The sequence below is a fragment of the Dermacentor silvarum genome, chromosome 7 (assembly GCF_013339745.2).
Source record: "Dermacentor silvarum isolate Dsil-2018 chromosome 7, BIME_Dsil_1.4, whole genome shotgun sequence".
Taxonomy (NCBI): domain Eukaryota; kingdom Metazoa; phylum Arthropoda; class Arachnida; order Ixodida; family Ixodidae; genus Dermacentor; species Dermacentor silvarum.
Genome location: NC_051160.1, coordinates 86,416,824 through 86,441,489, shown reverse-complemented (window position 1 = coordinate 86,441,489; position 24,666 = coordinate 86,416,824). Strand labels below are relative to the sequence as shown.

The 24,666-nt window shown below is 45.6% G+C and overlaps 1 protein-coding gene across 2 annotated transcripts in view; it reads left to right on the top strand.

The window, feature by feature from the left end:
* LOC125946844 (uncharacterized) overlaps positions 1-24,666 on the top strand; it is a 111,695-nt gene that overhangs the window by 29,501 nt on the left and 57,528 nt on the right. Inside the window, exon 1 of one of the 2 annotated variants that reach the window (XM_049670937.1) lies at positions 23,459-23,513. The exons of the other annotated variant lie outside the window; for it this stretch is intronic. Within the exon in view, the coding sequence (XP_049526894.1) occupies positions 23,462-23,513 (52 nt within the window). The 5' untranslated portion in view covers positions 23,459-23,461. Of the gene's footprint in view, positions 1-23,458; positions 23,514-24,666 lie in introns of those variants that run through there. 2 annotated transcript variants of the gene reach the window in all.

The window sequence follows — 24,666 nt, the reverse complement described above, 5'->3', positions numbered from 1 at the left end:
AACGTACCTGAACCAGAAGCTATTCGGTTGCGCTTTCTCATACGTGGCCTTCATGGGCCTACTGTTGACGAATAGAACATGCAGCGTCTCTGAACATCTGCTCGTTGATCCTCCGGGACTTGTGTTATTTCGTGCTTCGTTGTGCGTCATGGTAAGCGTCATATCGTGAACTATATATGAGGTCGCATAATTAAATTGACGCAAACTAAGAACTTTAGTCTTCTATACACGTAGAAGTTTTCACTCAGGAAATTGCTCCTCAACTGCATAAAATGTATTGGACATTTTATTTACTGGTATTTCGTGACGTGCTCAAAAAAATGTCACAGTTTCGCCCTAAGGGCGAAGCAATGAATGCAATAGCAACACAGCAATGCCATACGAAGTAAGGTGAGCGGCTTTGGTAGCAATATGAATTGTAGTAAACATGAGCTGATTAAGTAAGCAGGTGTGCTGCGCCGTAAGTAGACCGACATGAAGAGAGACTCGATGACCACGAGAAGGCACCTGTGAAACGGTGGTGTTCATGAGACGCGCTTCCCGTGGGCAGCGCGTGCGAAGGGACACAACTGTTGCGCTGCACTGCCGATCCGGGCAGCATTGCATGTGTAGCGTGCGTTGGAAAATGTGGCCCGACTATTACTAACTGAATGAACAAGCGTGGTGTGAGCGCGCACAAACAAACATGAATAGATCACACTGAATGTCTTCAGACAACGACTGTCAAAACGCTGGCAGCAAGCAGCGGGCGAAGGTACGTGCGGTCTATCGCTTCAACGGAAACTGAGCGGCGAATGCACGGCGCATAAAGGTTAGAGCCATGTGGAGATAAGCGACGGTGCGAGCGAGCGATGAGCGCGGTTGCTGGCAGAGTAGAAGTGCCCCCCCCCCCAGCTCCCTCCGGCGCTGGCTTCCCGCTTCCTTGCTTGCGCGTGGGAGATCGAGTGCGTTCGCTCTCCGTGATAGCGCGCGTCCCCGCACGCTTCCGCTCGGGCATACGGCGCGCGGCGAAGCTTTTATCTATAGGGAACCTGACGGCGACGACGACGGCGACGCTGACGGCAGAAATCCGGTTGAAGTGTCCATATAATTGCTATCGCAATAAAAAGTGCTCAGGCCAGCACCCTCTCTAAAAACAGCCGCATTGTAACCCATCTAGTGGGTTACATTCCCTCTAGGAGCAACGCATAGCAAATTCAACATAGTGTGGTTCAGCTGCGTAACTGTTCTAGTTGAAGTTATGAGAACTGTAATATGTAGCAGTTGTATTAAATCTCAGTCTCGAAGCATTCGTAGCAGAATTTGTGGTGGTACAAAACTATTCACCGTGTTTCCAAATGACATCGCACAGATGGTGTTAGACCTTTTAAATACAGTTTCAATCTACTATCTTACGAATCTTGGCTTTTTCATCGTATTTAGTCGTTGATTTTTTATTAAAATTATTTTACCGAGTCATTTCCTTTAAATAGGCTTTACAAAACCATTCCACATTTCTTGGTGCTTTTAAAACAGCGATTAAGCTAGTATGGCGTTCTCAAAGGACAAATGTTACGAAGACTCCCTTATTTCAAGTACATGTTTGAGCTGGGGTCGCATTCCGATAGTGTTGCCTCCATTATCCTTCCGGGACACAAATATATCCATGGGACTCAACAAGTCTTCAAGACGGTTTTTCTTGTCTAGGGTGATGTTATGACTCGTGCAAAAACAATTTCAAGACAATAATTCTTCCAGAAATGCTGGTATAGATCTTTATATTATTTTGCGACATCATTGTTGCATCTCTAACATTTTAATTGTCAAATGTACTAGTTTATTTCAAATGTTCCTGTTCTTTTATCACATGCATGTACATTGCACGGCTACTCCTCTCTAATGACCTAAGGGTCTTGGGGTAATTGAGTAAGAATAATGAAGAAAATTAAATTAATATCTTCACAGCCCATCTCACGATGAATATTGTGACACAACGTATTGAAATTGTGGAATCGAGTTATGTATGAGGCGTGTACAGCTGGGGAACTCCTCCACGGCGAATCCCTAAGAGCACTAACGGAATCTAGTGGTGCCGCCGCAAAGCCTGAGCGTGGCCTGCAAATACACGGCGCTCCGTTGCGTGTGAACGCTGAAAACCGTGTAATCCAGCAAACAAGCGGCTCTCTAACGTTTTTTTTTAAACAAGCTGCGCCATCGACTAGCACTGCCGAGAAGTTCGAACGAGGCAGCCTAGACGAGAAGCGTGACGTGCCGCTGTGTGCGAACGCGGAGAATAAATAGCGCGTTTGCCGCTCACCCAATGGGCACATACACAGTAACCTACGTTGGCGAGGAGTTCGTTCAAGAGCGGCACTGTGCGAGCGCATTCATGGCACTGCTGGCTGAAGCGTTGGCGTGAAAGACCTTCATGGAAAAGTGGCACATGTCTTGTACATTTATGGTGCAGCCTCCTAAGTCTCCACTCGTTGCGGTCGTTGAGGAAACCATGCGTCTGTGCGGAATTTAAATCAGTTTGCCCTTCACTATATTGCAATGTGGAAGCGATTCTTTATTAAAGTTAGTCTAGGTGAGGACACGGCCTTGGTATTTATGTAACGTGCCTCAACCAGGAGCTAACATGAATACAAAAACGTTTATCGAATAGGCGCCAAATATTTCTAGCTTGCGTGTGCTTTATAGATTCTCGATTCTCATACATAATCCTTGTGTCGCGGTGCCACAATAGTAGATTTTTTATCACTAATGTGTGGCGTTATGTAACAGATTGTGGAGAGAGGGTGGGTGTAGCCGGCAACTTTGATTTCCTCGACAGAGATCCTTCTACTTCTGAACTTTGCCATACCAGTTCGACTAGAGATCTGTGCGGCTCACGCGGATCGGTATTATTCTTCGAAATGTGCTATAAGCGCAATTTTGTGTACTGCTCACACACTGTCGATATACTCGTTGGAAGAAACATGGTTCGTTAGTCATGAATAATGCGTTAATGCGTGAACAACTACAAAGCCCATAGCATTCGCAGCATTTAAGCGATAGTTATATCGAGCCGTCGGGTAACGTTCCTTCACAGCGTGTTCAGTTGTAAACATTGTGAATCGTATAAGCCTTATATAAGATAATTCATTTACACTACAATGTATGTAGTCATGATATGTCTGGTGCATTAATAGGAGCGTCAGTTGCTTCAGAGCCAGCTATGGATGATTGGCCTTCTTGGTGATTCCGGGAATAGTAAAATTCACTCGAGGCTGTCTCAGGTACCACATGGGGAGATGAAGGCTTACCGACGGTTCGACCTCATCTACCAGCTCAACTGCCGCATTAGTCGTTCCAGCCAAGCAAGGTGCAGCTAAATTCAAATTGTCACATATGACTACATCTACGTCGGCACAACTTGCAGCCCTCCATGCAGCTGTGACCTATGTCACCGAAGAGCCGGCACAAAAATGGGTCATATTCTGTGACTCTAAGGCAGCCCTTCACAGTATCAAGTCAGCCTTACATCACAGAACTTACGAGCAGATGATATCCGACACCAGGGAAGTACATAACCATGCTCTGGAAACAGGGCACAGCATAGTCTTCCAGTGGATTGCTGCTCACTGTGACATCATCGGCAACGACATTGCTTACAGGGCTGCCCGATCTGCCCACGAAGACACCCAGACGCGTACAATACCTTTGGCGAGGACGGACACTGTCAGGGAACTTCGTCTGCTTGCACGCAAAACGTCACAAGCTTTATGGAATTCAAGTGCCTTCAATTGCCGATTGTATAAGTTGGACCCCTTGCTACGTCTACAACTGCCATCTAGCCTTTCCCGCGGCGAAGCAACCTTGCTGTGCCGCTTGTGACTGGGAGTGGCGTTCACGAACGCTTACTCACATCGTATGGGAATGGCCGAGAGCCCGATGTGCGACTACTGTATGTGCGAGGAAACCATCGAGAACCTATATTGTACCTGTCCTCGCTACAACGTACAACGCCTCTCTCTCAGGACAACTTTAAACAGGCTGGACTCGAGACCGTTCTCTGAGTCAAAGATACTCGGACCATGGCTACACCCGTCACTGGCACCAAAAGCGTTGCGTGCATTAGTACAGTATTTGAAGTGCACCGGTTTAAGAGACCGCCTATAGTGTCCCTGTGTACTCAGTGCTCATTCTCTCCGTATTTTTCTCTTTCTATTTCCCCTTTCCCTTACCCCTATTGCAGGGTAGCAAACGGGATGCTCTTCTGGTTGACCTCCCTGCCTTTCCTCTCTTTGCTCTCTCTCTCTCTCTACACTACAATGAAGTAAAGATCTATTTGATAAATAAAATTTCAGATTTGTAGGTAAATTGGGTGGCATGGTTTTCTATATGTCAATCAGTACGTCTGGCTGTTATAATTACTACAAAATGAACTATAAGGCTTGTACACTTCGTTAAAATGTGCCATGAAGATTCCCGTTCTGCCCGATTGATTGCGTAACAACATAAATGAAAAAACGGGCCGCATTCTCAGAATGCGCAGAACACTGCGTTAGGATGTTTCCTTAGCGTTGGCTAATCAGCTAAAATTGGAGGGTCATTTTCTGTGCTATAAGCATCAGAGAATCACAGATCCCGCTAGTATAGGTGACAACTATTGAGAACGGTTCTTTCGTTATTGTTTGGAAAGCCCGAAAAAGAAGGAACCCATTTCGGTCGGATATCCAAAACTGAGGCACCAGTCGACTTCACAAGACATCGGCCAGCGTCTTGGTTGCGTCGACAAGAACAATGCAATTCAACCTCACGTTCGCTTGACGACTAAAGGCGCCCTTGTAAGATCCACGTGCCAACGCTAGAAGTGGTTTGTAAAGCACCAGGAAAACTAATAGCCCACTGCACGGCATCCAAGACATCGCATGCTTGCTCTGAAGCCAGCCCCAAGCCGGAACGAAGTTTACGAGTACAGCTTGGAAATGTTCATAAACCTCGTGTGTTGATTATTTATTTTATGCCCTATCATGATGAACACCAGCTGGCAATACAAAAGAATTGACAACGACATGCTCAATTGTTGCATGGAAACAGCATCGAATCTGCGGCATAAATCGAATATAAAAAACATAAAAGAACATAAATCGCTTGCAATGCGGCACATCTAGGAATCCTTGTAATTGAGAAAGGTGAATCGTGATAATGGAGCGTACATTGGAGTCGAAGGCAGCGCCACAAATTCATTGATATTTTGTTTTTGTGGTTCTGTAATTATTGTAATAAACAACATGCAAAGCCTGTGGGATAAGCAGCGTTTAGCTGCCAGTGTTTTAGGCGAAGCTTCATAGGCTCACAAGTGTCGGCGGTGGTGGTGTCACTCTGAAAAGTGGGCAGATCCTGGTGATTGTGCAGAAAGGGTCCAAGCGCAATGGCACATACCCGGGACAAAAAGAAAGAGAGAAAGATAGAGGGAAAGGAAGAAAAAGAAAGATAGAAAATCACCAAGAAGGTCAGATACACACACGACAAGCTTCGCTTACCCCCCTTTTCACGACAGTGGAAGGGCTGGTGATTTTTTGTATCGCAAAGTGCTAAAGCGTAATACGTCTTAGTAAGGAAATTATACAAGCCTCCTGCAGGGTATGAATTTTTGCTAATACTTCATGGAGACAAAACAATAATTAAGCGAGCGTTCAAATCTGTAAAATTGCGACATAGTGCAACTTCCTTTTTTGTTCTTTAGTTTATTCAGATCATGATTTTTAAAACTGGCCTTAATTCACAAAATTCTATAAATGTTATGATATTGATTGCTGATTTTGTTAACAGCAATAGTCAACAGAAACCTCCAGTAGGCATGCAGCTCTACTTCGGAACTAAATCGCAGTAAATAACCGGTCATTTTTATAAGCTACGCTATGTCGTTACAATTGACGGCACAGGTGGTTTTTGCGCATTGGCAGACACAATTTTCGCGACAGAAGCCCGGAATACAGACCTAACAAAAAAACTAATTACCTTTTCACTATCACGAGTATTGTTTATGATTATATTTTAAACGCTAAAACTATCGCATCAAAGTTAAGTCTATGTTTTTCCCTTTTCCTCAAGCGTTTCTGTTCCAAAATATTCACCGTCAAATTGAACACTCGGTCTATTTCGCATTCAGGCACTGCACAACGGCATTTCAGCACAACGTCAAGTCACCATAGTAATGTAGCTTGTCGAGTTTGCAGCGCTCGCAAGAGATGGTGTCCGAAATTGACGCCCCATAGTGTGGCACCCTCTGAATATAAAAAAACGGGTATCAAAGGCTATCTTTTTGCTGGCTTAAGGCTCCGGGCACCAGCTAAATTGTGATGCCGTTCCGTTGCGTTGGGTTTCCGAGAGCTCCATGTCCCTCGCCTCCATGCCTGGACTGGATGGCAGCGAGTCATAAAACACTGTCACTGGGCCTTCAAACCACCCACGGGAAGGTCAACGGGCTTCACCCTTTGGTTGACTTTCTGATGGGATTCCGGCCTTGCTTGCGTGCGCTCCGGGTGCGCGCGCCTAACACGGGCACTTAGATGACCACATCGAGGCATCGGAATGTGCTTACCACGCCATTGTGATCCTTGAAGACCACTACAAGAGCTCTGTCAACATCACTGCAGCACGTCACCGTTTGCGTCGACGTGCACAAGCCCCAGGTGAGACCGCGGTCGATTACGTCACCATGCTAGGAGGTCTCGTTTGGGAATGCAATTTCGGTGTCAAGTCAGATGATATGATACGGGACCAGGTCATAGAAAAAACTACTAGAGAACATTTGCGCGAACGTCTTCTACTGGAAGAGTCTCTTACGCTTTCTCGGGCCCCTATCATTGCGAGACAGCATGATCAAGCGACAAGAGAAACGAGTGAACTTGCATGACACGAAGCCCAAGTGCATCACGTTAATGACAAAAACACTTCAAATATGAAGGAAAAGCACTGTGGCACGTGCACATGCTATAAGAAGCAAACTGAATGTCGTCGAGCCTTGCAGGAGCAAGTGTGTTACCGTTGTGGTTCTTTGGACCATCTTGCGAATAGCCCTCTCTGCAAAGCTAGGACACATAAGTGTCGTAAACGTGAAAAGATTGGCCATTTGGAAAAGGTCTGCAAGTCTCTCCGAAAGTCTGAGAAAATGTTCAGCCTGTCGGTGGAAGACGACAAAGATACAGCTGACCCGGACAATCACTTAAGTGTTTGTCACATATGGAGCCGTAAGAAGGGAATTTATGTGGTGTTGTAAATTGAAGGAAATTCCGTGTCGTACCTGATTGACACTGGATCATCGGTTTCAATCCTCGCGGGGGGGGGGGTGTCGAGCAATAAAGAAGAAGGGTCAAGCAGTTCCTTCCTGGTCTCCACTGTGTCTGCATGCGTCTTACGCCACCCCGGAACCCACAGAAGCCGACGGCCAAAGCGGCACGTCACACTGTCTTTCCGCGGTGGCCTTTTTGTCTGTCGCCGGCTGATGGTTACTATGGCTCGGTCGGGTCTGTTCTTCTGTCTCTCTTGTCCATTTTCCTCTGCTTTGTGGTGTGCGGATGGCAGGCGATGGCCGAAGGATAGGTGGCCTCTCAAGACTAGCGTGTTTATTGTTTGTTTTCTCATTCGGGTTGTGCCGATAGCAGCCACTGGTAACCATTTGGTCATAATAATAATAGTAATAATAATAATAATAATAATATCCCTTATTTCATGAAAATATCCTTATTTCATGAAAATATTCAATAACCTGTCAGCCCAAGCCATGAAGGCTTGTCAGGCTGTACTCGGCAGTCAGCGACAAGTACTCAAAAAAATAAAGCAAGGTCAGCCAGCTATAAACAGAAGCAAGCTAGAAAACAAAAACAAACTACAACACAAAAGGAGACTACAACACAAAGGCGAAGAACCAAAAACAAACGCGAGCTACAAGCAAAACCAAGCTATAAAACAAATAAAGTGAAAGAAACAAGGATACACACCAATCTAGACCAAACGAAGCTAATCGAAACTATGGCACGGGCTCTATTGACAACTAAACAGAACAATAAGTGGTTTTCAGGTACAGTATGAGTGTCCGTTTTTATGAGATTGAGTACATTTCAGTGGGTAAAAAATTTAAAACGTTAGGAACATAATACTTTGTGGTATAACGACCAAATCGGGTATAACACCACGGGGTAGTGAACTTATTATGGCGTCTCAGTAGACTGGCAGAAATCAAAGCAAAATGAAAATCACTGTTCCAAAAATACTTTGTCACCACAGTTTAAAAAATAATGCGTCAAATGAGGGCAACTGCAAATAAAAAACTAGATTATTATGAGGGGGAATGGTCTTATTGTATACAACATTTCGAAGGACAGATTTCAGAATAGAATTCAAATTTGGGCGCCACGTGAATGAACAGTGACAAAATATGGTAATATTGTATCTAAGATAGCTGCACACAAGGGCGTGAGCAATCATTTCCATGAAAGAAAACGGGAACAAGTATCTAGAGTTATACAGAAGACAAGATAGTGCACGAAGCTTCTTGCTAATACATGTAAAATGAGTGTTCCTTGTCATATCAGAATCAAACATTATGCCTAAATATTTTACATTAGTCGAGAACTCTAATGGCATGCATTTGCAGTTTACACAAATCGAATCATGAACAAAAAATGGCACAAGACGATCAATTTTTAACGGGGATTATGAAGTCAAACTAGTTTAGTCTTTGTTTTATTAATACCAATTCCGTTACTTGTACGCCAGTCTATTACAGACGTGGCATCTGCTTGAAAGTTATAAACACATGTATTAAATGATGCTTGAGTTGACAGAAGGACAGTGTGATCGGCGTACTAGAATATGCGGCATTTTGATACAAATTGAGGCAAATAATTGACGTACAGGTTAAATAAAAGTGGAGATAAAACAGACTCCTAGGGAACGCCCGATTTAACATTATTTTTGTACTGGAATAGTCACCTATGCGCACCACCTCGGAGCGGTTACAAAAATAACTAGACAATAACTTTATAAATGGACCCCTCAAACCAATTCTTTCTAGGTTATCAAGAAGTAAGGTGTGAATAACGGAATAAAAAGCCTTACTTGCATCTAAAAAAGAGCACATACGAATTCGTTATGATCAAAAGCCGAATAGATAGTGTCCATAAATTCTTCTTGTAGGGAAATAGTGGTTTTCCCTGGATGAAACCTATCTGTGCTGATGAGAGAAGAATATTTTTTTAGGAAATTGGTCATCGTTATGAGAAAGTGTTTTTCAATTATTTGACTGATTACAGGCCGAATAGAAATCGGTCTATAGTTCTCTACTTTGCTATGAGAACCACTCTTATAGAGCGGCTTAACCACAGCTACTTTTAAATCATCTGGAATAATGCAATGATCCACATGCCCATTAATATTGAAGAAGAGGACAGATTCCCGTACAGAAAAAAATTCATTGAATATCATGTATGGAGATACCGCCTATACCAGGTGGTTTCTTAGGTCGAAAGCTAAACAAGGTGCTGTGGAAGTCTACTGCAGTAACCCGTAGCAAGAATGCCGATCGTGCAGTATTAAGAACAGCGCTACACGCATCTGCAGCGAAAGGCTCAAAATGTGGAGACGCTTTAGAAAAAAAAGCAATTAAATTCTTGAACGTAAACGTGAGGTTGCTGATATGGCTTTGCGAATACATCTTCTAGAGGTTGGCTAGCGTTGCGTCAAAATACTTCATTAATAGCTGACCATGTCTTTCAGGGGGAGTGTTGCTTTCATGAAAGTCTTAGTATAATACTGACGCCTTGCCGATCGGATCATGGGGTTTACCCTGTTGCGGAGCAATCTGTACAGATATTTAAGGTGTGTATTGTTTGGGGAACGCTTACAGCGTGTCCACAGGGCATCTTTCTTTTTTAATAGCCGTCAGTATATCGCACGTTAGCCATGAAAGTTTGGGGTTGCGATTTTTTACGGCGGTTGTTTTCTGAGCGGTAATTTTTGAAGAACGGGTTTCATCAACAAAATGCGTATAAGGGGTGGACGTCGTGACATTACGTAAAAATTATGTCCAATCATAATTGGCCGCAAGATTGCCAAATTTAGCGATATCAAGGATGTTTAGGCAAAGAACGTTAGGGCGGGATCTAAAGGCAACTTTAAATGCAACATGACAACCTACAATATAATTATCGGCCAGTTTACACTCGATTACCGCTGAAACAGTGCTAGTGCTAGCCGATGGGGCTCTTGTATTCACACGGTCAAGGCAAGATGACGCCATTTTGCTTCCAATATATTCCTCTGGCGTGTAGGCATTATTGGTTGGACTGACTTCCCATTTAGATACAGTTTAAAGGTACTCGCAAACCACTGGCCTTGATGGCGATAGAGTGCCAATATTAATGTCCGCAATCAGACAAATTCGAACCCGCTGGGGTGGCTCAGTCAGCTAAGGCGTTGTGCTGCTGAGCACGAGGTCGCGGGATCGAATCACGGCCGCGGCGGCCGCATTTCGATGGAGGCTAAATGCAAAAATGGTCGTGTGCTTGCGTTGTAGTGCACGTTAAAGAACCCCAGGTGGTCAAAATTAATCCGGAGCCCTCCACTACGGCGTGCCTCATAATCAGAACTGGTTTTGGCACGTAAAACCCCAGAAAGAAGAAGAATCAGACAAAGTCGACTATTTGGTAATAGGGAGTGAAGAAGATCGTTTATTTCTATTAAAAATAAATTGGCATTTTCTGAGGGAGGCCTGTATATAGAACTTGGCTGATGTCGGCATCAGGAACCGAAATTTTTAGCGCAACACACTCGGCAGAGATGAATTTTGTGGCGAAAGATAAAACTTGTAACCTTTTATGCACGAATACCATGACGCCACCTCCTCTCCCTATCGCTCGTGTAACAGAATAGCTGGAATTTTGCTGAGGCGAAAATATGGGAACCAAATCGGCATGTATGTTATTTCTGTTACGACATTTACATCTATTATGTTGTATAGAAATCATATTAAGATTCTGTCGTGTCCTTAACGTTGTGTTGTATCGAACCCCTAGCTCATCAATACAGAACAGTTTAATTGTGCGCAATCTGCTGCAGGAAGTCCGCATTCACAGGTATTTATTCTGTTTGATATATTTATTTTGTTCTCTAGTTTATTTATAAAAGAAGACTATTTTTCGTTCATGACGCTGACTAGCTTGCACCATTTTTCAATATGTATTCGGCAGGCGTTTGCTAGGGGTCAGTTTATGTGCCAAGTGTGTTTCATCTTGAAATACCGATACTTTCGCTAGTGCCCACAATTTTACCTTTATTTTGGAACTACGAAGGCGCTGTGGTGACTTTCGTGCAATTTATTTTATTTCGGGACCATACTTGCACAACATAATTTATTCTTAGTCCCATTTTAAAAAAATAATTTATTTACGTGTCTCTTTTATCGAGCCATCTAACCACAATGCCACGTTCATTCTTAAACCAACATTGAGCTATTGCGGGTGCTCTACAAATGCGACTCTTTCATGCAAAGTTCAATGTTCCCTATTGGCAGAAGCACTTCCCCGATCATTTGCAGCAATGAAAGCCTCCGCGTTCAAAAAAACTTCGGCAACTATTATTGCCTAACTTCCATTTTGGCATAGAAGCTTTGGCGTTGCATTGCTATGGCCGAAGGCGCGGGATCTAATCCCGGCCGCCGCGGCCGTATTTCGATGGGGATGAAATGCAAGAACGCCCATATGCACTGCATTGGATGCAGGTTAAAGAACTCAGTGCGGTCGAAATTATTGAGGATTTCACAATCGTGTGCATCACAATTATAGTGTGGATTTTAGCACGTACCACTCCAGGTGCCCTTTAATTTATTGTTGTGCTGCCGTAGTGACACATATGCATAAAGTTGGTCTTTGTTAAGTAGCGTAAGGATAGCAGAGTTGCCTATTTGCTTGCGTGTATGTGTCAATGTACTTTCCTCAGTGCCACATAAGCCTGATGTACTTAAAATAGACAATGCGACGTAGTTTCATGTGGCGATAGTCGACGTCGACGCACTGCTTTAGCAAAACATGGCTCGCCAATCAACGTCGGCTTCGACTTTCGTTTAGCTTGGCACTAGGAATTGACGCATGAAGATTGGAATGCTGGAAGGAAGCACTTGGATCAAAATGCAATGCTTGTACTTGAAAAATCCATAACTTCCATACACAGCCACTTTCAATTATATTATTAGAACACGCCTAGTGCTTTCGTAAAACTGTGTTCTGATGAAATTTCTCCCTTGAAGGCTCGCTTAGTTAAGTTTATTCCTAAGGTGCTTACACATTGAACTAAGACACTTCATGAATAAAAAGAACTTCAGTTACAGGCAGAGTAAAATGAAAGTGAAATGGGCGGATATCACTTCTTTTCATGCGAAGCTTATGAATATTTTCGTCCGGATAAGTGTTATAATTTTTATTGCCCAAGAATTGCAATTAAACACCTCAGTAGCACATAACTATAGCGGATATTTCAAGACACGCAAGAAATAAACCGTTTTTAGATGCGAAGCATCTTATGCTCGGGGCTATGTCACTCCCGCCCACGGTGTAAGAAGATAGGTGTTCCGACGGCGCGCCCGCGCTGGGGCGAGAGAGCGGCCACTTCGTGTGACCGGAAGTGAGCGCCGCCGCTAGGGGCAGCACGTGTTCAGGAGGCCTTGGAGAAGCGGCACAACAGTGGATAATTTACGACCGCCGTCAGCATTTAAACACCCATACCCAAAGATATGCAATTTTTCGTTATTTAGACGCCAAATCCTGAGCAGGTAGAAGGTTTCATGCCACTTACAGTCAAAATACCGTCATTTCGAACACGAGAGAGACGCGTCGTCTGCTCGAGCAGACGGCGCGCTGCGCTCACCACGGCTCGCCGCGTCGTATTAAATCGGAATGTCGGCAGAAATATAAAGGGACGTTCCTCCAACCAAATAGAGTCGTTTTAAGCAGGCGAACGACATATATTCATCGAAATAAAGCACTTCTGCCGCGCGTGGCCATAAAAGCGCCAACAAAGCGAGCGAAAAAGTGGCCCCCAGAACAGGTGCTGCCCCTTGCGGCAGCGGCGTGCGTAGAGTCACACTAAGTGGCCGCGCCTCGCGCCGCCGTCGGATCACCTTCCTTTTTTACACCGTGCTCCCGCCCTCCCTCCGCCGTGCGGCGTCCACTTCCGGTTGCGCTTCCGGTTCTGCAAGCCAGCTTCCGGCTTCTGGAGAACACTTCCAGCGTTTTGCCCGAATGATCCCCCGGTGCTTCGCCCACTGATCATCATTCACTTCGTCATCTCATTCTCCTCCCGCAACGCCGCGATGAGTGCCACGGACAGCGCCAGCGTCAACGCCAGTGTCAGCGCCGTGGACAGCGCCGCGGAGAAGAGGGATGGAGCCGCTGCCACGAAACGGCAGTGGTGACAGGCCGATCTGAAAACTAATGGAAACTTGAGTCGACCCCATGGCTGCTTCGCATGCTACTCGGGGTTCCCCTACGGGAAGATGGTGTAATTTTTTCGGCACCGTCTGTTTCTTGCGAATAGTTCTTTACCCGAAGGACAAAAGGGCTTGCTACTGGAGCTACTATCTGTAAACAAGGTATAAAATTACACATTTATTAGTTTCTCGCAGTACTTCCTTTGATTTGGTTTGCTGCACTTAAAGAAATTCCTGTGTTCTGACTGCTTGCAGCATGTTTCTTTGTTGCCCTATCAAAACCAGCCATCAATTCCGCATGCATCGTATAAATTTATGAAAGCCGTCCACGTCTTGCCGGCAAGACCTTGCTGCGTCGCCGGCATTGTCGCTCGAGTGCTGTTAAGAAGGCTCAAATGAGCATGTGCGCCGAGTTTGCTACCGCTGCCTCTGTCAACTAAGAACGAAGGCTGGCCTTTCCCTGATGCCGCTGACTATTTCGTGTATGATTTTTCGCCTAAGCGCGCTGAACCCTTCTCTTTCGCGTTAGTAAAATTCAAAGTAGAACATGTTTTCGAAACGTTTTTAACGCTTTCAAGCTCAGAAACCAACTTCTGAAGAATGTTTGAATGTGCTAGAGAGAGAATGAGATTCAGAGGAATGTCTACGCGTCGCAGCCAACACACTAAACACAGTGCTTCCGTACTGCGATAATACCAAAGAAAGGTCAATGCCCATGATTAATATATCGAGTCTTGGAAACTAATGGCTTGCAGAGTTCATGAAGGAGGCACGGAGGTTTGAATTCTCTATCACAGTGTTCATTGCTAGAGCAAGGAAAGGAGGTGTCATCAATATTGTGTTTGCTAGAGGCATACAACTTATGACAGTGTTAAAATCTGTATCAAACTTTAGCATTCAACGTCCTCCGATTGCCGTCAGTGGCACGACAAACGCTAGATTGTAAGTTACATAAATGTGTGTGTGTTTGATTATGTATTTATATGTGTGTGAATGCTCTTGCATTACCTTAACAGTCATTGTTAGATGGGTTCTGCCGCACTTTAACAGCGAAGTTGTTAGCATCTAGTTGGTCGTGATTTCTCGAGGCGCCGTCGTCATTGAAAAAAAAAAGGCGTTCAGCGATTGAAGCGAAAATTGCATACATTGTTTGGTATCACGTATAGAACATACTCAACAGCATTCGTTTCAATAAAGAACTAGCACCAAACAAGCATCCAAAACACATTATTGATGATAAGGCACTACTGTTCACACCGAAAAGCGCGTAGTGCTCTCTTCATAAGTTTCCTGGTAAAGACTACTGTTGCGCAAGTTGTCGCGGAGACGGCAATTTGCGACTTGGCGAGTGACGTCACTACCCTTTCATATGTAAAGAAACCAGACTTGCAACTGATTGCATTGATGTTGATACACTGCACCGGTAGGCAACGCATAGTTAGAACTCCAGAGGAGCAGCGTGAATACGCGGAGCGGGAAAGAAAAAAAAAAACACAATGAGACGAGCGGAGGTGTACTGCCAATGGTCGTATTACCGTGGAATCCTAGCACAGGGGTCCGCACATCCATATTCTCCTGTGGCTCAATAATGCCTCTGAAAACAAATTGAGCATTAAAGGATCGCATATCCCATTCAGCTAAAGTAGTGGTGGTTTTCAACAGCCTCACGTAACATGCCCTTTTGTATAGGCGCGCGAAGCCGTGTCAATTTGTTCCATAGGTTTTCAAGCAGGCGAAAAACATGGCACGAAAGGAGACAACAAGAACAACATGCGCGCCTATTGTGAACTAAAATAAAGCGTGGTCGCATATATTAAGACACAAAACTGTAAAGACATGCTTTGCGGAAGGCAGCATCGGCATGTGAATTCTTGACCGAATTTGTTTACACCATAAGATGAAGGCTCAACGTGGGTATCCTTTAACGGGGTTATCGATGGCTGTCTTCTGGACTTGGTCAGAATTTGTGATGTCAGATGTCTCAATGGTAAGACAACTTTTTGAATTCTTCTTCTTTATAAAAAAATACATTATTACGAAACTTAGCATCGTTTCCTCATTCAGAGATACAATGATCACAAAATTCCGATCAGCGTCGAAATATCAACATCCTTCTTTTTACGAAGCAATTAGGCATTCACGAGTGATTCAAATTTCAGAGCTACGGAGTAATGTACTTAGGAACAGGACACGTTACGTTAGTCTAACCTTTGAAACCGTTAAAGATGTGTTGGTCTGCTGAAACAAGGTTGCGGTTTGACTTCGCACCCAAGTGCTCATATTCCAATGAAGAACAAGTGGCAGAACTTGTACTTGATTCCTCTTTTGAGGAATTTGCCCTAATACGAAAGTGAAACGTGTATACTAAGTAGAGGTGGAAGCTTCGTTGCACATTCACAAATAGAAGTCTATATATGTGAGTCATTTTATATTTACAGTTTTAGCGATAGCAAGCACAGCGATAGCAATCACGGGAGTCAGTGCAGCTGCACAGCGTAAACACCACTACGGAGGCTGTCAGGCGTCATATTGGAACAACTATATTGCCAAGGGTATGTGCCTGTGGGGACAAGGTTAAAGTAGCGCGGGAATTTAGGTTGAGCTTGAAGACGAAGAAGACGTTGTTGGTATTCTTCCCAATTGACAAGGTGTATTTCTTGGTGCTGCTCCGCGTCCTCGTCGGTCCTACGTCGTTACAGTGGCAGGGGTGCTGGGTATACATCATCCTTCATGCTTGGCACCCCTTCTTGGAGCCGACGATCAAGCCCGGAATCGCCATCGCGCATTCGAAACACCGGTCCACCGGTTCAGTCGCCGCCTGCAATGCCTAGCACCCGAGTCCAGTCCCCTGCGAGAAACCTCGAGAAATCATTTGCCTTCTGCAATTACCATGGCCAAAGCGTCTACATCGGAAGCAACACTTCAAAATCCTATGGTTCCGGAGAGATTTCATGGTGGTCCCTTTGAAGACGTCCAAGATTGGCTAGACCAGTTCGAGCGCGTCGCCAAGTGCAACCTTGTACAACCGACCAGATCGAAAGACAAACAGTTGTGTGTTTATTTCTATATGAAGGGCAATGCTCGTACCTTGGTACGTCAACCGGGAGAGCAGCTTTGTCACCTGGGTCGACTTCCGGACGCAGCTGCTGGGTACTTATAAAGCATCGACAGGAGGGAGAACGCGCACCGTCTCCTTGAAATCCGCATTCAAAAGCCCAATGAGAGCGTTGCTATGTTCTCAGGAGACATGGCCCATTTTTTCCGCAGGGCAGACCCCGACATGCCAGAGGGAAGAAAGTTGCGCTATCTCTTGCGGGGAGTGAAATAGCAACTGTTTGCCGGCCTTGTGACAAATCCACCGACTACAGTAGCGGAGCTGACAAAAGAGGCTACAGCCATTAAACGGGCCCTACAGCAACGATACCGCCAGCATGACATGAATAACTCGGCGGCGAACACTTACGTACTGGCGGCGAGTAAGAGCTTCGGCAGCTCGGAATTGTTATTGCACCTACAGAAGTGGCGCCAGTGTTATCGTTTGTAGCTGATGTGGTTCGGGAAGAAGTCCGGCAAGATTTTTCTTCGCCAGACTGTGGTAACACGCTGCGGTGCCTTATGCGGAGGCTGTTCGCCATCCAATCAACGCAACTTCGCCGCCGTTGACACCTACAGCTAGAACATCACCTACGCTTCAAACAGAGTCGATATCGTCACCCCCGTCGACTCTACCGTCCCCCCCCCCCCGTTCACACCAGCACAAACAATGTCGTATCTTCGATATACGCACGCCACTCCTTGGCTCCATGGAGAGTTGCCGCCGAGCTATCAACGTCGAAAAACCAATTTGTGGCGCACCGTCGACGGTCGACCAGTGTGCTAACATTGTGGTGAAGCTGGACAAGTCAATAGAGTTTGCCACAAATGGAACAACTATCGCGCTGCCCAATACCCAAGCTTTTCTGGCAACTACGCCTATTTTCCGTATCACGGTCGACGCGCCTACAACGACGCTCCTGTGAACGTTCAGCCGCAAAATACAACGACTGCCCGATGACGTTCTCCTTCTACAGCTTCTGCGCGCTACAGTTCACCGACCCGTCGCAGTTTTGCCGACGTCACTAGTGCAGGTCCTCTAGGCCGCGACAGGGAAACTAGACGCGGCGACCTCCGGGAGTGATGTTGCCACTACTCGCAGTTCTCCAGATCTCCCATTATCGACGAACGATGATTTAAAGTCTCCGACGACGAAGAAGACGCCGAATGCAATGACGAATACGACGGATACAGCTACGAATGACGTAACTGACGTCGTCAGCGCCGACCTCATCGCTCGCATTGACGGCCACCAAGTAGCCGCTGTTGTTGACACTGGCTCCCACTTTTCAGTCTTAAGCTTACAGCTCGCTGACAAACTAAGGAAGGTGCAGGCGTCATGGCACGGGCCCAGCATAAAAACCGCCGGAGGTCAGTTGATGACACCTGTCGGTAAACGCACGGCCCGAATCTCAATCGCCGGTTCAACCTTCGTCGCCTCCCTCGTCATTCTGTCTTAGTATTGTAAGGAACTAATATTGGGGATGGATTTCCTGCGTTAGTACGGCGCCGTGATTAAAATCCGCGACAGAAGCGTAACGTTTGCATGAACTCGGATGATGTCACCCATGAGGAGCACCCACAACCACCCTTACGTATTGCTGCGCACGACGGCATACTTTTGCCGTGAAGTTGCCCTCTCGTACCCGCGCACTGTGACAGCCTGCACAATGGGAGTGGAGTCGCTGAACACATCAATGCGCTAGCTCTGAATGGCAGCGTCTCCATTGCAAAAGCCCTTATTAATGTCATCGACGGAAGCGCCGAACTCTTGCTGACGAATTTTAGTAAGCAGCGTCGACACATGGTTAGAGGCACTGCTGTCACTTATTTTGACGATGAAACACAAATTGGCGACTGCCCGTTAGCGCAGGAGGCGGCCTCTACAATCCCCACAGCTGCACCTACTGTAGACGTTAGTCCGACGTTAACAGCCGTTGAGCGAAACCATCTTCTTGAGCGCATCGGTCAGTACCAGGGATGTTTCTCATCTGCGTCAAGAGTTGGTGAAATGCCACTTACCAAACACCACATCATTACTGATATTGACGCCCGACCCATTCGACAAAACCCTTATCCTGTGGCTTCAAAAGAACGTGAGGCAATACAAAAACAAGAGACGATGCTGGAAGATGGCGTTATTCGACCATCTAATAGTTCTTGGGCGTGACCTGTAGGTTTAGTTAAAAAGAAGGACGGTAGCCTACGCTTCTGCGTCGACTATCGGAAGCTCAGTCAGATCACAAAGAAGGACGTTTATCCACTGCCACGTATTGATGAATCCTTGGACAGGTTGCGAAACGCGTGCTATTTTTCATCAATGGACTTGAAAAGCGGTTATTGGGAGAACGGAGTGGATGAGAGGGACCGTGAGAAAACCGCCTTTGTGACGCCTGACGGACTTAATGAATTTCAGGTGCTTCCGTTCGGTTTCTGTTCAGCGTCAGCAACATTTCAGCGTCTAATGGACGCTGTGCTCTCTGGACTTAAATGGAAAACATGACTGGTGTACCTGGATTACGTGATTGTTTCTTTCGGAACGTTCGACGAACACTTCCAATGGCTGAAAACTGTTTTTGAAGGAATACGCTCGGCCTGTCTTACGTTGAAGCCTGAAAAGTGTCATTTTGGTTTTCAAGAGCTCCAGTACCTCGGTCACGTCGTCAGTCACCAAGGAGTCTGGCCTGATCTGGAAAAAATTGCTGACGTCGCTAATTTCCTGACCCCATAAGAAAAAAAGGCCATGCTACGTTTTCTGGGACTCTGTGCATATTACCGACGATTTATTGCAAATTTTTCTCGCATCGCATGGCTGTTAACACAGCTCACAAGAGAAGATATCCCTTTCACTTGTGGCGAAGACTAGCAGCGCGCATTTCACGAGCTCCGGCAAGCACACATCGATGAAGACGCCCCGACGATATTGCATACAGACGCTAGTAATGTCGGTCTAGGAGCGGTGCATCTACAATAGCAGAACGACAGCGAAAAGGTGATCGCTTACGCCAGTAGGACACTGTCCCGAGCGGAGGCTAACTACTCTACCACTGAATAAGAATGCCTCGCAATGGTATGGGCAGTTCTGAAATTTCGTCTGTATCTGCACGGTCGGTCTTTCACCGGTGTTACCGATCCCCATTCGTTATGCTGGCTCATTAATTTTAAAGATCCTTCCGGCCAGCTCGCACGCTGGAGCCTTCGACTTCAAGAGTTCTACTTCCCCGTCGCGTACAAGTCGAGAAAACGGCACGCAGACGCCGACTGCCTTTCTCGGTCTCCTGTTGAGTCGGCAGCACAAGACGATGACGACACGGTCTTTCTGGCACTTGTGGACACTGCCGATCTTTCACGCCAGCAACGAGATGACACTGAATTGGTGCCGCTGATTGATTACCTGGAAGGACAAACCTACAGTGTGCCGAGGCTTTTTGCAAGAGGGCTGGCGTTGTAGTGCTTGCGCCGCAATGTACTCTACAAGAAGAACTTTGCACCTAGCGGCAGCAACTATTTACTCGTTGTTCCCTCATCGCTTCGACGTGAAATCTTGCACGCCTGCCATAACGAGCCGACCGCTGGGCACTTCCCACACATTGGCACGGATTCGGCAGAATTACTACTGTCCGAGACTGGCTATGGTCGTTAAACGTTAGGCTCAGACTTGTCTGGATTGCCAGCATCGCAAAGCGCCACCCGTCAAACCAGCCGGCCTATTGCACCGTGTTCAAGTACCTGCCACACCATTTGCACAAGTAAGCATGGATTTTCTCGGTCCCTTCCCAACGTCTACTACCGGCAATAAGTGGGTAATCGTCGCCACGGATTATGTCACTAGATATGCCGAGACAGGTTCTCTGCGACGAGGAACTTCAGATGAAGCGGCATGATTTTTTCTTGAATACATCGTTCTAAGGCATGGCGCTCCCGTAGTAGTCGTCACGGACAGAGGTACTGCGTTCATGGCAAAGTTTTTGGACATCGTTCTATTTTTAAGTGGTACCCCCCCCCCCCCCCCCCAGAAGACAACGGCCTATCACCCTCAAACAAACGGGCTGACGGAACGACTCAACAGGACACTGGCTGACATAATAAGCATGCACGTAGACGTAGAGCACAAGAACTGGGACAAGGTTTTACCTCATGTCACTTTTGCGTATATATACAATACGGCTCGTCAAGAGACCACTCGCAAGACACCCTTCAGTCCTGTATACGGCCGTAAGGTGACAAAATTAGACGCAATGCTCCCTCATGAATTTGATGACAAAGAGACGGGTCCTGAAGAAATCACACAACGAGCAGAAGCAGCTAGGCAGCTTGCGCGTTTGCGAATCCACGACCAACAGGACTGTGACGCTAGGCGCTACAGTCTTCGGCACAGACCCGTCACATACAATACGGCGACGAAGTGTGGGTCTGGACTCCTATTCGCCGGCGTAGGCTCTCCGAAAAGCTCCTGCACAAATACTTCGGGCCCTCCACAGTTCTCCGATGCATCAGCGACTTCAACTACGTTGTCGTTCCTGACAGTTCTCACTGTTCAAAGCACGGACGGCATTTACCCGAGGTCATTCACGTGCTTCGTATGAAGCCGTACTATGAACACTGACGACGCAATTTTTTTATCGCTGTTTTCCAAGCCTCTATCATCGGGACGATTTTTTTTCTACGGGTAGAGCTAATGAAACAATCGTATTGCCGAGGGTATGTGCCAGTGGGGACAAGGTTGAAGTAGCGCGAGATTTTAGGTTGAGCGTGAAGACGAAGACGTTGTTGGTATTCTTGTCGATTGACAAGGTGTATTTTTTGGCGCTTCTCCGCATCCTCGTCGATCCCACGTCTATACACTATGCATAAACGACGGGGAATATGAGCGCGTAATTGGCGTAACTGCTTCGTTAGAACTCCGGTGGTGACGTGCGTGCCCCTCTGCATATGCTCCAAGCTAAAGACATAAGCGAAAGCGGTGTGAGCCACCACGGCTCCATGGAGCGCTGACAGCTGTCAGGGTTCACGTTCGAAAAAGTGCTAGGAACGAGTCAGGAACGCCGTTTCACATTTGCACCGACTGAGCAAAAGAACAAGACACTTCAAAGCACATGAAATATTTACTACTCTATTACATGTCCGGGCTGCTTATCTTTCTTCAGTCGGAATTAAAGATGCCAGATGTTTCAATAGTAAGATAGCTTTTTGACTTTCTTCTTTATACAAAAATTCATTATTACGAAACTAAGAGCCATCCCTTCCTCATTGAGAGATACAATGATCGCAAAATGCCGACGAGAGTCGAAGCACAAAAATCGTTTTTGTTGCGAAGCAAGTATTCACGAGTAATTCCAACTTCAAAGCTATGAACTGATCTGCTTAGAAATAGGAAATGTTACGTTAGTCTGACTTTTGAAGTCGTTATATAGGTGTTGGTCTGGTGAAACAAGGTTGCGGATACGACTCCTCGTCCCAATGGTCATATTCCATGGAAGGAGATGTGGCAGAAATGGTACTTGATTCCTCTTTTGAGAAATTTGCCCTAATATGAAAGTGAAACGTGTACACTAAGACGCAGTGGAAGCTTCGTTGCACATTCACAGATACAAGTTCATAAATGTGAGTCCTTTTATGTTTACAGCTTCGCTGGAAATGACAACTAATGACAGCTGTAGCAGGCACGGGAGTCTATTCTGCTGCGCAGCGTAAACACCACTCTCGAGGCTACCAGGCGTCATATGTATAAACGACGGGATGATGAGTGCGTATTTGGCGTAACTGCTTCGTTAGAACACCGGCGGTGACGCGCGCGCCCCTCTGCATATGTTACAAGCTAAGGACATTGGCAAAAGAGGTTTCAGCCACCACGACTCTATCGAGCGCTGACAGTTGTCAAGGTTCACCTTCGAAAAAGTGCCTGGAAAGAGTCAGTAACGCCGTTTCCCGTACACGCCAACTGAGTAAAAGAACAACACACTACAAAGCACATGAAATCTTTATTAACCTAGCAGATGTCCAGGCTGCTTGCATTTTTTTCTACGGTATTCCTGAGTAATAAAACAAATAAAACTTTAATTTCGCCATTTTCCTGAATAAAGCAAACTAATCTTTGCATGTTTGGTTTCCTAATTCCTTTAGGTATGCACAAAACGGCAAAGTAGCGTCATCGCGCAGATTTGCGTGGTGATTGTGTGACGAACGAAGATGGGATACAAAGAAACTAGATTGGCGTGCTTTGACTGTGCATTACAAAGCCACACGTGGGGAAAATTATTCCGGAGTCGTTCACTACGGCATCTAAAGAACGATGGGACGTTCGAGACATCAACACCACAATTTAAGTAATTTTTCGTGTGCGTCTTCTAATACATTCGACATATTTATTAAATGCGAAAGCAAGTGTGCCAAGGCACTATTTGCTTTAGTAAAAATTGTTCTCGGATAAGTGCTTGCTGTATAGTAAACATAGCTTGAAAAAATTTCCGCAAAAACAAGGAGGCATTGAACGAGTGAACAAGGAGGCATCGAACTGCCGCCCCAGCCCCTCCGAAATGTCATTCTCAGCGAGATATAAAACCATGCAGGTCTAGCTGACATCGGCAAAGAGTGGCAATATTTCTAATTAAAAAAATAGAATAGAATGTCAGAAAACGTGTTAACAAGTTTGAATCAGTTTCTTTTGAGGGCCTAAGGGAGAGTGCAGCAGCATATATTGCCCTTAACAGATTCTAAGAACAATAAAGGTAATATAAAACTGTGAATGTGATAAAAACAAGGTTCCCACATGTGCGTGTGTGTGTGTGTGTGTGTGTGTGTGTGTGTGTGTGTGTGTGTGTGTGTGTGTGTGTGTGTGTGTGTGTGTGTACAGAATAATTTAAGGCTGCGCCCGGCTATCAAACACACACTCACTTACTTCAGTTGAAATTCACTGTCATGCGAACAGAAATTTGTCTGGTGCTTCCGCTGCTGTTCACTCCTGCATTCGGTGAGTAGCTGCATTGTGCTAAGATCTTTCTATTCTATTAAAATCTTCACAACTTACGTTGTTCGTGTTGTCCATAACTCCAGGAGAACTGCTTGTTGCTGTGATCTACGCAATTCCACACGCAATTTTTTGTATTTTCTTATATCCCACAGAATCCATATATACTATTTGAATAGTTCATGGCTATATATTCTTCTTTCGCACGGCAAAGGCGAACTTCCTCGAAATATCCGGTAGTCAATATCAGAGCGATTCAGTGATGTCACAATAGAATGAAGATAGACACAGCTTCATTATTTGTATTTGCCAGACATCCATCACAACTGTGTTTATAGTAATTGCAATAAGCAGGCGTTCTCGCTCAGAATGATGTCATCTGTAACAGGACAGTTTATGTTAACCAACAGTTGTTGGGGTCAATTTTATTGGGACATGCAGTTTCATACATGTGTCAATAGATATTCTAGCGTGCTTTAGCGGAGGAAGCACGCTGGAAGATTTATTGGCAACTGTATAAAACTGACCATGCTTTGAGTGGCCTGGTTTCGGTTCTACAACAGCCAAGAGCCAAAGACATGTATTTGGCTCTCGAGATCTTATATAAATACCTTGAAACACAAAATTTCTTTTTCTTGACTACTAATGCCACAGTTCTGAAACATTTTAGGCATTTCGTATAAAAGGCGAATTATTTGTTGAAAGTGTGTTTATTATTTATATCATTTCAGTTCATTTCATTTATTGTACCTCAAGGGCCCCAGAGATGGGGTATTACATGAGGGATGGGCTTAGTTTAACAAAACAGTGATTCGAGAGCAGCCTTGAAGCGATGTGCGTCGGAGTGGTGCGTGACGTCGGCAGACAGACCGTTCCAATCCCTTGCGGTTTTCACGAACAATGATCTATATGGGAGGTAGTCTGCGCCGGGGGAGGATACACGGCTTTTCTGTGGTTAATGCGGCTGGACTGACGATGAGCTGGTAATATAGCTGAAATCTGGAGTGGTGAATGATATAATTTGTGAAAAAGACACAGTGGAGAAATATGGCGTCATGATTCTAGATTAGTAAGACCGGCACGGGTTTTGAGTTCAGACACGCTTGCATGGTAAGAGTGTTGAGAGTAAATAAACCGGGCTGCACGGTTTTGAACT